General features: G+C 36.9%; 1 protein-coding gene across 1 annotated transcript in view; it reads left to right on the top strand.

Moving 5' to 3' along the window:
* The window catches only part of LOC140137531 (influenza virus NS1A-binding protein homolog), a 76836-nt gene that overhangs the window by 46904 nt on the left and 14412 nt on the right, over window positions 1-15520 (top strand). Inside the window, 4 exon segments of the mRNA XM_072159246.1 lie at window positions 5270-5574; window positions 6491-6615; window positions 10606-10730; window positions 13979-14101. Coding sequence (XP_072015347.1) covers window positions 5270-5574; window positions 6491-6615; window positions 10606-10730; window positions 13979-14101 — 678 coding nt within the window.

Below are 15520 nucleotides of genomic sequence, written 5' to 3'. Positions count from 1 at the left end.
TATTACCGTACTGACGCGAGTATAGTCCCCACATCCTTTTTTTTCTTTTTTTTTGGGGGTTATTTATTTTATACAAGAAATTCAAAAAAATTTCAACCTAAATGCTAGGATCATTCATGGTTGACCTAAAAAAAAAATAAAAAAAAAAATTTCAAGATGTTTTGTATTTTTAATACGAAAATTGATATTTGGTATTCATGTCATAATCTATTAATGATTTCAAAATGCATTCAAATTCAATGCATTTTGAAATCATTAATAGACTATGATATGAATACAAATTATCAATTTTCATATTAAAAATACAAAATATCTTGAATTTAAAAAAAAATTTTTTAGGTCAACCATGAATGATCCTAGCATTTAGGTCTAGGTCTAGGGACACTACAAAACCGAAAAAATAAAAACTTAAAAAAAAAATTAAAATTTTTTTTTTTTTTTGAAATTGAGTATAGTCCCACCCCCAATTTTGAAAAAATGTTTACCCAAAAGCGGGGTGGGACTATGCTCAGCGTCAGTCTGGTAATTATTCTTGATTTTAACTCTCTTGAACAGTTCCTTGTATTTGCGGTTTTATGCAGCTACACATCATCATAGCCTATGGGTTAAAAAGGTAGCGGCTTTTAAATTTGCGGTTCTTAAATTCAGCGCAAAAATCAAAACCTCCGTCCTGATAAATTACCTGTTATACAGTATAGCTTTGATAGTACTATTTTGAAAGCAGGTTTACTCAGTTTAACTGAAAGACAACATTTCCTTGAACGGTCTTAAAATAAACTGTGCTTGAAATATATACACTAAATACTACCGATATATACCGTATTTTTAAGAGCATTAGTTGAAAAATAAGAGGTAAAACGTTTAAGCACTCTTTGACATTTGCTGAAACATCAATCTCAATATCATGAAGACGCAGTTATAATCAGCTTTGATGATCATGAGGCCATTAAAATCCTTTTTTCAAGGACAATAAATTTTTATAAAACTGAGTTTTGATAAATGATGCTCCATACCATACAAAAGTCATGTCTTAATAATCCACTTTCACCATGCTGCATATAATTTGGAATTCACATAGGATTTGAGAGACTGTTAGTTTGCATGGTTAAGCATGGTTTTCATAATGTGTAAATGAAGAGCTTTGTTTCAAAACCCCTTACATCCACTTGCCCATTTTTGAGAACACACCAAAAAATCATCAAAAAAAATCACTGATATATGGGGGTTTGCAACAAAAGCAGTTTTTGGCGGGATGCTTGGGTAGGATGAGCATCGTGCCGAAAATTGCTTTTGTTGAAAAACACCTTATGTATATCAGTGATTATTTTGATGATTTTTTGATGTGTTCTCAAAATTGGGCAAGTGGATGTAAGGGGTTTTGAAACAAAGCTCTTCAAATGTGGATTTAGGGAATGCAAGTTTGGCTCGAAACATTCAATGGTCTATACTCTAAATGATACGGATCTTAGACCATCGGCGGTTTATGTACGGATTTACATAAGAAGAATGAAAACAAAATAATTATGTCAAGAAAAATGAAGTCGTAACGTATAGTGTATGGATTGAGTACCGTTTAACATCTACATGTACAAAAAAAAGAAGTTCCCTTTCCCCTTGGAAAAAAGATTATTGGCCTCATGCTAATTAGCCTGTGTCTTCATATCATGGAGATTGATGTTTCAGCAAATGTCAGAGAGTTTTCCCCCTCTTTACTTTTTCTAAAACACGCTTTAAAAATCAAAATATATGTGTGATATACATTTGTCTAAAATGTAAAGGAGCGCCGTGGTCAACCATTCACTAGGATCCACAACATGCTCATCTATCAGGGCACATTTCTTTAACCCCAATACAGTTGCACATTCATTGAATGACCTTTGGAAATTTGGGTACACAAACTCATACTCGGCAACTTGAGGTCAAATTTTGCTCTCTGATTGTTTAATTGAGATTATTGAACTATGGCATTGGGATGAGGCCATCGTGGTCATCAATTGTGTTGCTGAAGATGAAACGTGCCATCCATTGAGGTTAATGAAGGTAAATGTCAGACAATTTCTGTACATTTAAGCCGCTCGCATTTACCTGCATGGTGGTTGGTCTATCAATGCCACAGGATTATATGACCACTATGACCTGTCGGCCGCATAAGTTTCAATTTCAGAGGGTTTTTTTCATGGTGTTTAATTTTGATAAATTAACAATTTTAATCTTACCAAAGCAAGAAATTTGTTATTTTTTAAAATTATTCAACAGAAGACCCACTGTTACAGAAACATCGTATAAATCTTAGGGTGTACTTGCAAAACATGAATTTATATAATGAAATTATAACTGCATGAAAATGGTAATAATCATCAATATATACGTACGTTGGACAAATCAAGAATGACATTTAAAACAAAAAAATTATTAAAAAAAAATAAATTTGTGTTTTTGTGCTTCTTAGATGTAGCTAATACTCAAAATTAGAATGAATTCAGAGTGTAATTATAAGTCTATGTAGAAAATATGAAATAAGTTAAGTTAAAAAGTAGCACAAATTTTGAAATTCTAAGCACAAAAATTAATCATGTTTTCATGACCAATTTTTAAATACAGAAGTGTGAAAATATCTGTGACTTTGTATGATAAAGAGAACAAAAAACAACCAAACAAACTATAGAAAAATTATTTAATATGTGTACATTGTGAACATTCAACGACCCTTGTTACTCCGCGACTAACCATGCTAATACACGCGCGTACAACGCTACTCTACACGTCCATATTAGCAAGGCTATCTGCGTACAACTGCTTACTACGCACAGCCACGCAAAGAGTATGTTCCACGATGTACACAAATTAAAAAAAATTTCTATAACATAAACCTAACAAACACAACTGTTAATTTTAGGCTAAAGTGCAAGAATGCTATGGATTTTAACCCCATGAGAACTACCTACCGATTGGCCAAAAAGAAGTTTTCATTATCAATTGGACCAATCCGCAACATTGTTAGAATAATTTCACCAAAAAAATTGGGGTAAATTGGGGTAAATTATTTGCAAAGCTCCATTCTGATTGGTGATTAAAGTAAAGATATCATGTAATTGACCAATCAGAGGCAATGTTAGATCGGCAGGTAGTGCTCAGGGGGTTAACAGATAAAAATGTATGGAACAAACTGACAATACTACTATTAAAGTGTCCCAGATATTAGACCATATTGACGAGAGCTTCAATTTTCCAACCGACTTCGTATGGTGTAAAATTACATACAATGTATTTAAAGGCTTCCAAACTTATATCAACAAACACTTTTTGAGGCCATTTGATAGTTGATACTCGCCATGTTATTGATGTTATTATATTAGTGCCTTAAGTCGGTCACTTTCAGGATGTGTTTATTAAAATGATTTGAAAATCAAAATCAAAATTTTTACACACATTAATTAACATTAAAAATGCAGTGTATCAGAATTCGTAATCATCATATTCCAAACCCGGAAGGTTTAAATATAATTTTATTTAGACATTAGGTGAAATTTAATGGTACAGGTGGATTGAAAAGGGGCGCTCAGACGGTTATCGCTTGAAAAATTCCTCAGGAGCCACTTATTTGAAGAGGATGTTAATTAGTTCAAATATGGTACTGTATAAAATCCTCCTTCATTATATGAATATGTTGCTGTGGGTATTTACTGTGCATTTTAAAGTAGAAATGTTCCATTTGTGTTCGTGCTTTTCCTGCTCCTCTGAGCTTGCGCAAAAGAAAAACATGAAAAACTGTATTTATTGTGTACAAGGTACAAACCTTGAAATTAACGAAAATTGTAATGTACCACTTTATCCTCTGCAGAGCACTTTCTTGTAACTGCTTTTTTTTTCTCCTGAAAATTAAACCCACAACGTTTTTTTGTATTGGCATGAAATTTATATGAAGAGGGTCTGGGCACACTTGATATTCATTCATGACTTGAAGCACAAGGTTAAGAAATGAGACTATTATAGGAGTGGGGCTGCGATGTCTGCGATGTTCTCTTTTACTAATGGGGCGATGTCTGTAAAGAAGTAGGATTGGATTATGTGTAAACAAAATGTATGCAGTAACTGGGGTGACCAGTAAAAAACATGCCAACCAGTATTATTTCCCTAATTTTGGAAAAAATAAACAATTTTTCTCTGAAAGGCTAATTTTTTCAAACACAGAAGAAAAAATATAATTTAATTTGTGGAACTTCTTGAAAATTTGCATCTGCATATTATTATGGGTATGCAATATCGTGTTAGGCGACTATATCATGAGAAAATATTAGTACTCTTAATTAATATTAATAATAAAATATTAATTGGTGGGATGTCTGCTCTTTGTTAACTTCATGAAAATAATTATCTGCACATACAGCTACACATAACTCTGTTTTCCTTCCTCACATAGCTCTGGCCTATGTTCATGTGGTTGTCATGGCAACACAAGGTATGATATTGACTTGTCAATTGAATGATCATGCAAGTCATCATGTCTCTTCTTTTTTCTCCTTTTTTCCTCTTTTTTTTTGGATGAAATAATAGTATTTTCATTTGACACTGACTAATTAAATGTTTCTGTAAAGTGAGTTGTGTATTTCGCTGCAATTGTTATTGACCACAAAGTCTGTGGAAGGTGGTTGTATGACTTGTAAGTTGTAGCTGGTTATTATTAGTTAAAGCTCCTTGGGGACATGTTCACTTTAAATTGTGTTTGTTGCAAATGATGAAAGGTATCATATCACTGTCATTGATGTCACCTTTCAGTTGCCATGCACAGTATATTAAAATTACTCGCTACAAGAACATGTCAGGGCACATTGTACTGAGAAAGTTGATACCTGACCCTGCCAGTCCATGGCAGTAATCCCTGAATCGGATCAAACCGTTAAAATTGTAAAAAGTTTACCTGCGTGACTGATATCGGTCTGTGAAAATTGATACCTGACCCTACCAGTCGATGGTAAAAATCCCTGAATCGGACCAAACCGTTAAAATTGTAAAAAGTTTACCTGCGTGACTGATATCGGTCTGTGAAAATTGATACCTGACCCTACCAGTCCATGGCAGGAATCCCTGAATCGGACTAAACCGTTAAATTTGTAAAAAGTATACCTGCCTGACTGATATCGGTCTGGTCCGGGGAAATTACGTTTGTCCGCAATCAAGTTCAGTGTTTGATGCAAGATAATATAATGTTGTTGTAATCAGTCAAGTTAAAAACTAACAACTTTCCATTGTTTTCATCATTTTTTTGCAGACCAAAAAAAGCACTCCGTCACTCCCTCCCTCCCGCTCATCTATGAGGGATCTCTCAGGACCGGGGTCTACCATGGCCACCCTGAATGAGCTGCGCAAGCAGAACCAGTTTGTCGATGTCGTCCTCCGTCTAGACAGTCACGCCATCCCCGCCCATCGTGCTGTGCTAGCGTGTCGAAGCCCGTATCTGTTTGATTACTACATGGAGAGAGCTGCCGAGGGCGTTGCTGTGTTGGACCATGAATTGGACGCTAGCATGAATATCGGTGCGATAGAGCTGTTAGTTAACTTTGCCTATACTGGAAAGTAAGTACATGTCGAGGGTTTAGGAAGCCGTATCTGCAATAGCTGCCTGATGTCATATTTGTAAATGGGTACAATATAGAATGCAGAAATTGTCCAAATGTGTACAGGGCAGCTATTGCAGATAGGGCCTTCTTGCCTTTACCCCTTGATGTTAACTAAAGGTCCGTCCACACTACGCCACAATTGCGATTCGATGTGATGCCACACTGCATGCATGGTACCGCAGAATACTGCGTTGCGGTATCGCAATAAAGTTAACTTAGAAATGCGATGAGTTGCATTGAGTTGCGGCAAAAGTGATTGATTTATCGTCAACACACCGCATAGCACAGCAATTGCAGCGTTGTATGAACGGACCTTTAGTCAGGTATAGACCTGTTCAGCAGGTGATCGAAAATATTTGGAAATTAGTTAAGAAAGATGCCATGTACGCTAAACAAAAACACCACAACTGTTTGATGAGCGCGTGACATACTTCAGGCCGTGGCATACTTGACGTGGCGTATGGAACGCGGTGTCCACTGGCACTGCGTGGTCGAATACGTGTTCAAATTGCCAGAAATAGATGTGTTCACTGTTCAATTTGTTTTTGTGGTCGTGCAAGTTCAGTGTTTTTCACAAGTCCTGCTGAAAAGTTCTATTGCAAAATGATGAGGGCGATGATTATCATCAAACATACCAACTATTACGGTTAGACCATATTGATATGGCAAAATATGATAAATACGGTTGGTAGTATGGTTTGCCATAAGATACGGTAAAACAGGATGAATATGATATAAGGTAGTACGGTTTCCCGTAACACTTCAGTTGATCCCGATGAAAAAGACAAACCCTGACACAAGTAATTTATTGCCACAAATACATGTATTATAAGACTCAACTCTTTGAATGTTACTGCTCCTTTTCTCTGCAGGATTGAGGTACCCTACAAGCAAGTGCATTCAGTATACCAAGCTGCCAGACAATGGAAGATATCCAGAGTAAAGATGGCTTGTGCTCAACACCTTGTACAAAACATGAACCCAAGATTTTGCTTAGGTAAGGTCACAGCAATTTAGACTTGACTTGGTAAATTTGCCATAATTGGCTTGTCACTCATGGAAATGAAAATAGCTAACCTCCAGCATTTATTAGCCATTCAAAGTAGTGATGTAACAGGATTAATTGCCATAGCAGTGGGTTACACTATTTTTGAATGTATTGCCCTGCACTAGATGGTACTCTGTTCCTCTCCATCACACATGTATAGATTATCAAAGAGTAGGGATAAAAACCGGGATCATAATTGTATAGAATCCTGTATGATTAGTGTCTTTGAAAAGAGTGGTATGGTAGTCAATCTATCATTTGCACACATACACAGGTGATTAGTGCATCCTGCTTATAGTGAAGGGCAATATATTAAAAAATACACTATCTTACCTTCCATGAGGGACAGGCAAATATGACGTAGTCCAGATTCGACAGTCACATATTTGGGCGGTTTCTGTTGTCTGTTTAAAAAGTAGCTCCTAGTCATCTTAAGGCTCATCTCATAAAGACTACAATCAATCATGTATGTATTGGATATATCATACATAAAAGCCTATTTAATCAAACACGATCGTATGTCTTCAAATGGTTCCTGGCTCCTCATTTGCATCATATTCATCTGTATGTGAATTCTTGATGACGCATTGAGGAGAGAGATGAAAATTTTAAAGGAGAAATCAAATTGTGGCTACGAATCTCATGTGGCAGGTATTTCATCAATTGTCATGATAAATGTTCAATTATCAAACTATTTCGCATTGAATTTTGTGCATAGTTCTATTAAACGATGAAACAAGTGCACTCTACTCAGAAAGTAATTAGAATATTCAGGCATTGGCTAAGAATAGATGATGTGAGTAGAGAATAGATTTCATGTCTGTTTATCCGACTCTGTTAATATTGATTACAAACATGTTGCTTTCAAACTTAATACACGTCAGAAATTGCACCACAAATCTTGCTCAAACCTGGGTTTAGAATTGATGAAACAAAAATTCCTTAATTTTGTACATAGTTCCATTAAACGATGAAACAAGTGCACTCTGCTCAGAAAGCAATAATTAGAATATTCAGGCATTGGCTAAGAATAGATGATGTGAGTAGAGAATAGATTTCATGTCTGTTTATCCGACTCTGTAATATTGATTACAAACATGTTGCTTTCAAACTTGATACACATCAGAAATTGCACCACAAATCTCGCTCAAACAGTCTGTGTTTTAGAATTGATGAAACAAAAATCCCTTAACATGCTTAGAGCAGAATGGAAATTGGAATATCCAAGTGGGCTGTTCCATTTGAAATCCAAACACCCCTTGTGGAAAACATGACTTCAATCTCCTACACAGGGGGTGTAGATTTCAAATAGAGTCACACAGTCAGGTAACCCAATTACACTCCCATGTGTGGAAGATTAAGGTCATGTCTGCCATAGTGGGGGGTGTATGGATCTCAACTATAATAGCCAAATGTTAAATCAATGAGGCCGTCCATGACATAGATTGTCTGATGATAGCAGATGTAAATCAAACAGCAGAAAGAGAAATCCCTGAAGTTCAAGTGGAGTTCAGTATTATAGAATTGTGTAAAATGTGTTAATTTATAATCCATCTGTGTAGTGTTTGGGAGGAGAGCGGAAGAAACAGCGAGCAGTGATTCTTAGAAATCCCAGTGATATTTTTGGAATTTGATTATTACTGAATATGTACTGTATTCCTGGAAATTGAAATACAGCATTCCAGGAGTATAGAATCCAATTCCAATGCTAAATGACCTTGCACAATGCACGTTCCCCGCATAAATCAGCTCAATTCGAAGAGATGCTTTGCTATATAATTTAATCACAGATAAAGTATAAGATGTTATTTCCTTTAATTATTGTTTATAATGGTGTATTTACTATTCAGTGTATTTATAGTTTTAAAATACGAACAATAGAGCTGAGTTCGGTGTGTTTGTATCCCTCAATTAGTGTGCATTGGCAAGGACAAGTTTGAACAAACATCAATGTTGCCAATTAGCTCGTTAAAACGACAGTACAATAAAAATGCATCCGTTCTGTTGCCTCTACCATGTTTTAAAAATATAAGGCCAAATAAAAAACAAAACATGTTTCATGTCCCTCCCGCTTCCTTTTTTGAGGTTTCTTCATTTTTATTTTTATTTTTGAAATTCAGTTATAACTTTTCAAAAATATGTCTAGGAAGTAGAAATGCTTTCTATAGCCTTGCTAATATATAAGAAACACTTTTATAAGGTTTTGTGATAGTTAGAGGGGGCCTATCTCTCAGAACAACAAATAAAAAGAGGCCTCCTCCTCTTTCCAGGCATTATATGCTAAAACAGCTCTAATTATGGGTATTTACACGATTTTGAGATAAAAATAAAACAAAAAAAAGCCCCCGCTTCCTCCTTTTTTTCAAAAATCCGGACGTGAAACATGTTTTTTTATTTTACTTGGCCTAATACAAACAAAGTGCATTTTTCAAACCAGTATCAAGGCCATATGCTGAACATGAATTCCAATATTGAAAAATATTTGCAAGACGGCTATACAATTTGTCAGTTAAGCAAAGAGTATCACTATGATCTACAATAGCCTCATCCCAATGGCATGGTCCAATAACCTCAATAAAACAATCATAGTCCAAAATTTGACCTCAAATGACAGAGTATGAGTTTTTGTACCCACATTTTCAAATGTCATTCAATGAATGTGCAAATATATTAGGGGTTAAAGAACTGTGCCCTGATAGATGAGCATGTTGTGGATCCTAGTGTATCATACAAATGTAAATGTCATGTGGATACTTTCTGATATAAATCGCAAAAGTGATGCGCAGAGATTTGATTTAATTATTTGATAAATGAGTAAATACTGGTGGAGGGGAACAAGTTTGATATAGCCTCAATAGACAAGATTCAAACATGGCTGTTCAGTTGAAATCCATACACCCCTGTGGGAGACATGGTCTTAATCTACTCAGGGTGTGTAGATTTCAAATGGAATTGCCTATTCAGGTAACCCCATTTGAAATTCAAGATTAAAGTCATGTCTTCCATAGAAGATGTATGGATTTCAACTGGAATAGTCCATCGCAATGACCTTGTACGGGACATGTATAGACCATAAAACAAACGCAATTCATCCGGCTTTCATGCCGACACCGTATTGCTTCATATCCGTATTGTTTGATATCCATGACGCTCATATTCTGGGAGTAAATAATGATAAAAAAGTCGGGATGTATGTATTTCATTTCTGGAGGATATTACATTTTTGATACAGTCAGGTCTGCATTGGGGGATAATGTGCATTGATCACTGTCACTCATCTGTGAAAAACCGTCATTGGAATGATTGATGGATGAGACTTCACTGTAAAGCCACGTATGTCAGGAGCACTGAATTTTATTGGATTTATTGTAATGTCATAATGTAATAAGTAATATACCAAATTAATGCAATATTTTTTTTATGTTGCCAGAAGATTATATTATGGGAAAAAGATAATAAGCTTGGAATACCGTTAATGAGAAATTTCTGAATAAAATATTAAATTTGGGTGCAAACAAAATGTGCAGTAGCCAAAGGACAATTGAGAAAAAGAAATGACGGATAAAAAAAACCCTCTGTCCTCGGTATTCAAACCCTGTATGCCTGAATGCAAAATACCGTTTTGATGCATCTAGGGCCCTGTGCGCAGTGTCTAGCACATACAGTAATGAATTATGTTGTATCTGTGATAAACAAGATAAACAAGATAAAGAATGGGAAACTACCAAACGTCGAAATTGGCCAAATTTTACTATGCAACAGGACATAGGTGAAAGCTGCATGGGAAAGTCACCCAATTGGGCTACCTTATCACAGCTTTAGCAACACTAGTAGACAGTGATGACTGGAAAAAGGTTGATTGAAAAAGGTCTATTGACCCAGCAATTTGAAACATTAAATTGAGAAAGTTGTACCCTTTTTTCTCGTCATGTTGTTCAGAACTCCGTGAATTTGCCAGTGAGGAGTGTGATCCTGACCTTGTCTCCATTGTGGATGATTACGTGAAGAAGAACTTTGATGATGTGGTGCTAAGTCAAGAATTCCAGCTGTTGCCACGGTTACAGGTAAGGGATCGGTCACAATTTTCTGGAGGATGATGATATTTGCATGCAATTTGTGTAGATGCTAGAAGTGAGGTTATAGTTTGTTGAGGTTATAATTGGCGAAAAATATTAAGTTTTTGGGTGTAAATAAAGTCTATTCTTACGCTTGCATGAGCTCAAGCTTACCAGTCAGTCAGTTGCACATTACGCGACACAAAATTAGCGTTTGGCGCTGCGTTCAGCTGCTTGTACGCCATTCTTTATCAATCTAAGATGTTAGGCATCTCAATTTTCGCCAATTTATAAGCCGAACAATGTGTAATACGAATCCTGTGTTAGTTTTCTAAAATGTATTCCATATTTGGTCTTTTGATAAATATTGGGCATAAAGCATCGTATTTTATGCTTTGGATCCAATTTTTTCACATGAGATTCATCAAAACATGATTTATGTTGGGCAAAATAGTGTACCTCCAGGAAACTTTGATTTGAAAGTATTTGCTCCTGTAAAATCTTTGTCAGCAAACATTAAATTGTAATGCCCAAGCTTAAAGATGGTATTATCAGCAGTAAAGTTAACTCAGTCTTTAAGGCATTCACCACTCGACTATGGTGCATGCACTGAAGTGATGGTTCAAGTTCAAAGGGGATCTGGCTGCGATGGCTGCAGAAGGTCACAGTTTTCACTCTGGCCATCTGATAAATATGGCAACACATGGCTGTGTTCTCTCGAATAGAACTTTTCAGGAGAACTTTGATGCATGCACTAACATCTAATAATGGACTCAACCAATCAGTTTCTGGAAATTTGAAGGCATATTGGACCACATTGAACACCCCATTCAATATAGTTATAGGTACATCATACAAGGGTATCAAAAAGTTGTTGAAATCACCCAGAAGTGAAGAAGCTGTATCGATGAAATTTTGTCAGTGTAATCACTGGTCCTTATGTACATTATAGTCCAAAAATGGTTTCATTTAAGTAAAGTCTTATTCAGATTCCCTTTTACAAATTAAGCGTACTGCTAGCCGTCCAGCACGTATTATTTGCACAAGGTCCAATGCACACGCTTGAAGTCGCGCGCGTATACGCGATGGTTAAGCTGTCAAATGAAATCTGAATAAGACTTTATGATTACTTTCTTTACAGGTGGAGCTAGATGGGTGGTAAGCACATAGCCTGCAAGGAGAAAATTGAGGCACGCAGCGTGATTAAGGTCCTGCATTTCCGGGCTTTATTTGAAGCGTTAGGCCTACAATGCCCAGAAAATCAATGATGAAATGAAGGCTGTCTACGGCGATGGTTGCCTGTCATATGACATTGTTGCTTTTTGAAAAAGGAATTTCCAAAGTGTCCACATGTCCCTCACAGATGAGCCAAGAAGTGGAGGTCCATCACTTAGGGATGATGCGGCCACTGTGAAAAAAGTGGAGGATCTTATCATGAAAAGGTTATTTGCTTACCGCCCATCTAGCACCATCTGTAAAAAGTAGACATACTTCTGAGACCATTTTTGGACCATAATGTACATAAGGACCAGTAATTATACTGACAAAATTCCATCAATATAGCTCCTTCATTTCTGGGTGATTTCAAAAAATTTTGGACACCCCCTCATTGGTGTGAACAATCGTGTCATGCCACATCACCACACCATTTCTTTTTCAATCTTTCATTTTCCATTGGTAAAATAAACTTTCCATTTCATTTGTTTATTTTGTGACATCAGGTTCCAGGTTTGTTTTTGCCGTGTATTAATTTCAGAGTAATCATTGACATGCATGACCCAGGTAAAAGAACTAATCTTATTGTGTGGTTTTTTATAGGGTGTATTTTGTTTTAATAGGGAAAGCATTAGACCTACATTTTATTTATTTTGTTGAGTTTCTCGCTAATTTACATTTGAAAATATGAACATAGACTACTACACTTCTCTGCACTTAGTCTTGAACCAAGTCTAGCATCGTCTGCTCATTGATGTTGACGAGATCGGCAATTGGACTCCATTTGGTATGGTTGATTCGGCTTCCTTGAGATAGAGGTGTCTGTGTGTGATACATGTGTGATCAAACGCGGTGCATCTGTAGCATGCAATGTGACGCTACTGCACCCTGCAGTACATACAATACACCGCATTTGATCACGCGTGTATCACACGGTGGACAATACTGTCTCGAGGAAGCCAAATTGACTATAGGAATTGTTGCAGATTTCTCCAAGTCCAAATTTAGCTTTATTTGACACGCAGAGGGTCAGTATTGGAACAAGTGCGAAGGTGGACTGTTAAACTTGGCCTATGGAAGTTGAGATCCACACTTCAGATGAGGTCTGATGAGGAATTTATAACAATTATGCACTACTTCATAGGGTTTCAACAGTTTTGTTATTATATTTTATAGGAGGAAGATGGAAAAGTGATCCTGTCCGCTGATCAAACCCAGGACCTCAGGTTTGTGAGACCTGTCTGTGCCTCCTGACCACTGGAGCTTCATTACCATACCGACTAAAAATTCAAGGGCGGGATCACTTTCCCTATTTCTTCTAAAATGTGTTTTGCTGATGAAACTATTAAATCTGATGAAATTTGTTAATTCCCATCGCTAAAATTACTATTTTTTACAAAACGCTCTTTATTAAGCATCCTCTAATATAGTTTTCAGCAAGGTTCTTCAGTGGTCTCCAATTTGGCGCTGTTTATAGCGTAAACACATAAGTTGGGGTTCTGATTGGCTAATTGAATGACGTCATCATCACATTGGCACCTCATTCGCTGATCAAGCTGCGAAGCAACACATGACCTAGTTCTTTTTACGCGATAATCAGGAAGAGCAGTCGGACACCGCTGAAGGAATTTGCTGAATACAGTTAGAGTAAATTGGCATGCATGGAATAAATGGATGGGGTAAGATACATAGGAGATGGTGGCATGATGAAGATTGGCATTCAGAACCGGGGTAGAAGTGGGAAGCCAAAAGTGAAATCAAAGCGTTACTAATGACTTGATCTTTATTTTTCCCATTCTATCAATTTTCAGGGAAAACAGCCAAGTGTGATTTGTGAGCAGGCAGGCCAGATAGCAGTTGCAGAGTGCGTGTTCTAATGGTTGCAGACCGGATAGCAGTTGCAGCATATATGTGTGTGTTCTAATGGTTGCAGATTTAAAAAAAAGGGGTTGTTTGGTAGACTTACATGATGATGATGATGTGTCCGATCCAAGGCGTAGAACAATGTTGCATTTTGTGTTGCATTTTCTTTTGTTCACTAGCTTGAGGTGATCGCTACCCAGGAGTCCGGAGCGACCAGCGCACGGCACATGTTTGAGACGGCTGTGGATTGGGTGCGCAGGACGGTCAAAGGCGGGACGAAACTGGACGAGCTGATACAAGAGGTAATTATAAAGAGCGATTTTGATGTTTCAAATACCTTGGATTTATTTCCCAGGGGTGATGTTCACACCTGTCACAAGGCACTTGTTCATTTTGAGAAGGGATGAAAAAAACACCTTTATAATCCAGGAAGATGTGCCAAATGTCACTCCAAGGTAGTGAAATTGATGCCCGTAAAGGTGTACAAACAGCTGGATGTTACCCTGATCGGAACTGGCTGTGAGGGCTTTGTCACCCACTACATCTGCACCACAATTTGATTCGATGTAATAGACGGGTCGGATAATTGCTAATGACATTGTCTCCTCTGGGAATCAAACCATGCATCAGAGTCAAAAACCCTGCTCTCTAAGAAACAAAACAAACAAACATTTGGCCAAAAATATGTAGGGCCTAATGAATGTTGATTCCTCTTGCACCAGTTGAAGACCTTAACTGCTGTGCCACAATGTCTCCCCCCCCCCTCAAAAAAAATGATTTGGCCACAAATATGTAATGGAAATGAACATTTTATCATGGCCATATCCTTCTTTAGATGGCTACTAATTGGATATAAAAATGAAATGCTTAGAATTTATGAAACAAAAGTTAGGGAGTGGTCAACACAAATTAGATAATTGCACCTCAAGAGATGTCACAAATAATGGTTCTTCCAGTTGAAATTCATACACCCCCTATGAAAGACATGATCTTAATCTCCCACACAGGAGTTGTAAATTTCAAATGGAGTCACCCATTCAGATAACCCCATTTAAAAAAATTATACTCTCTGTGTGGAAGATTAAGATCATATCTTCCATAGGGGTGTATGGATTTCAACTGAAATGTCCCAGTTATAATACTAATTAGGAAAATTAGCATTACCATTATTTTTTGTGACGTCATAATATCGTGATGACAAGAAAAATAACTGCAGGCAATCAACCTGAAATGGAGATGTGACCTTTATTAAGAGCTTTGAAAATTAGCTTTTCCAGATGAAATCCTTACACCCCATATGGAAGATATGACCTTAATCTCCCACACAGGGAGTGCAAATTTTAAATGGGATTACCTGAATGGGCGATGCCATTTGAACTCTAAATCCCCTGTGTTGGGAGATAAAGGATATGTCGTGCACAGGGGGTGTATGGATTTCAACTGGAATAGTCCGATATGACGTTCCTGAGAGATGAATTCAATTAGGAAAGCAAAGCAAATAAGCCTGTGAAGGTGCTTAGGTAGGATTAAAACGCTGAACGAAAACGTGCCTGGGGATTTGACCAGAGAAGGTCATGGTGAACAGTAGGGATGATATGAAACGAGGATTACTGTATTCTGACCTAATTAGTAACCCAGGTGCTTAGTTATGTCATTATTTACCATGTTGTGGATGTTAAACTGGACATTTGCCATGCTGAATGAGGCTGCAATTTACGATA

The sequence above is a fragment of the Amphiura filiformis genome, chromosome 17 (assembly GCF_039555335.1).
Source record: "Amphiura filiformis chromosome 17, Afil_fr2py, whole genome shotgun sequence".
Lineage (NCBI taxonomy): Eukaryota > Metazoa > Echinodermata > Ophiuroidea > Amphilepidida > Amphiuridae > Amphiura > Amphiura filiformis.
The sequence above is the reverse complement of the archived record's forward strand: the minus strand, read 5'-3'. Positions and strand labels throughout refer to the sequence as shown.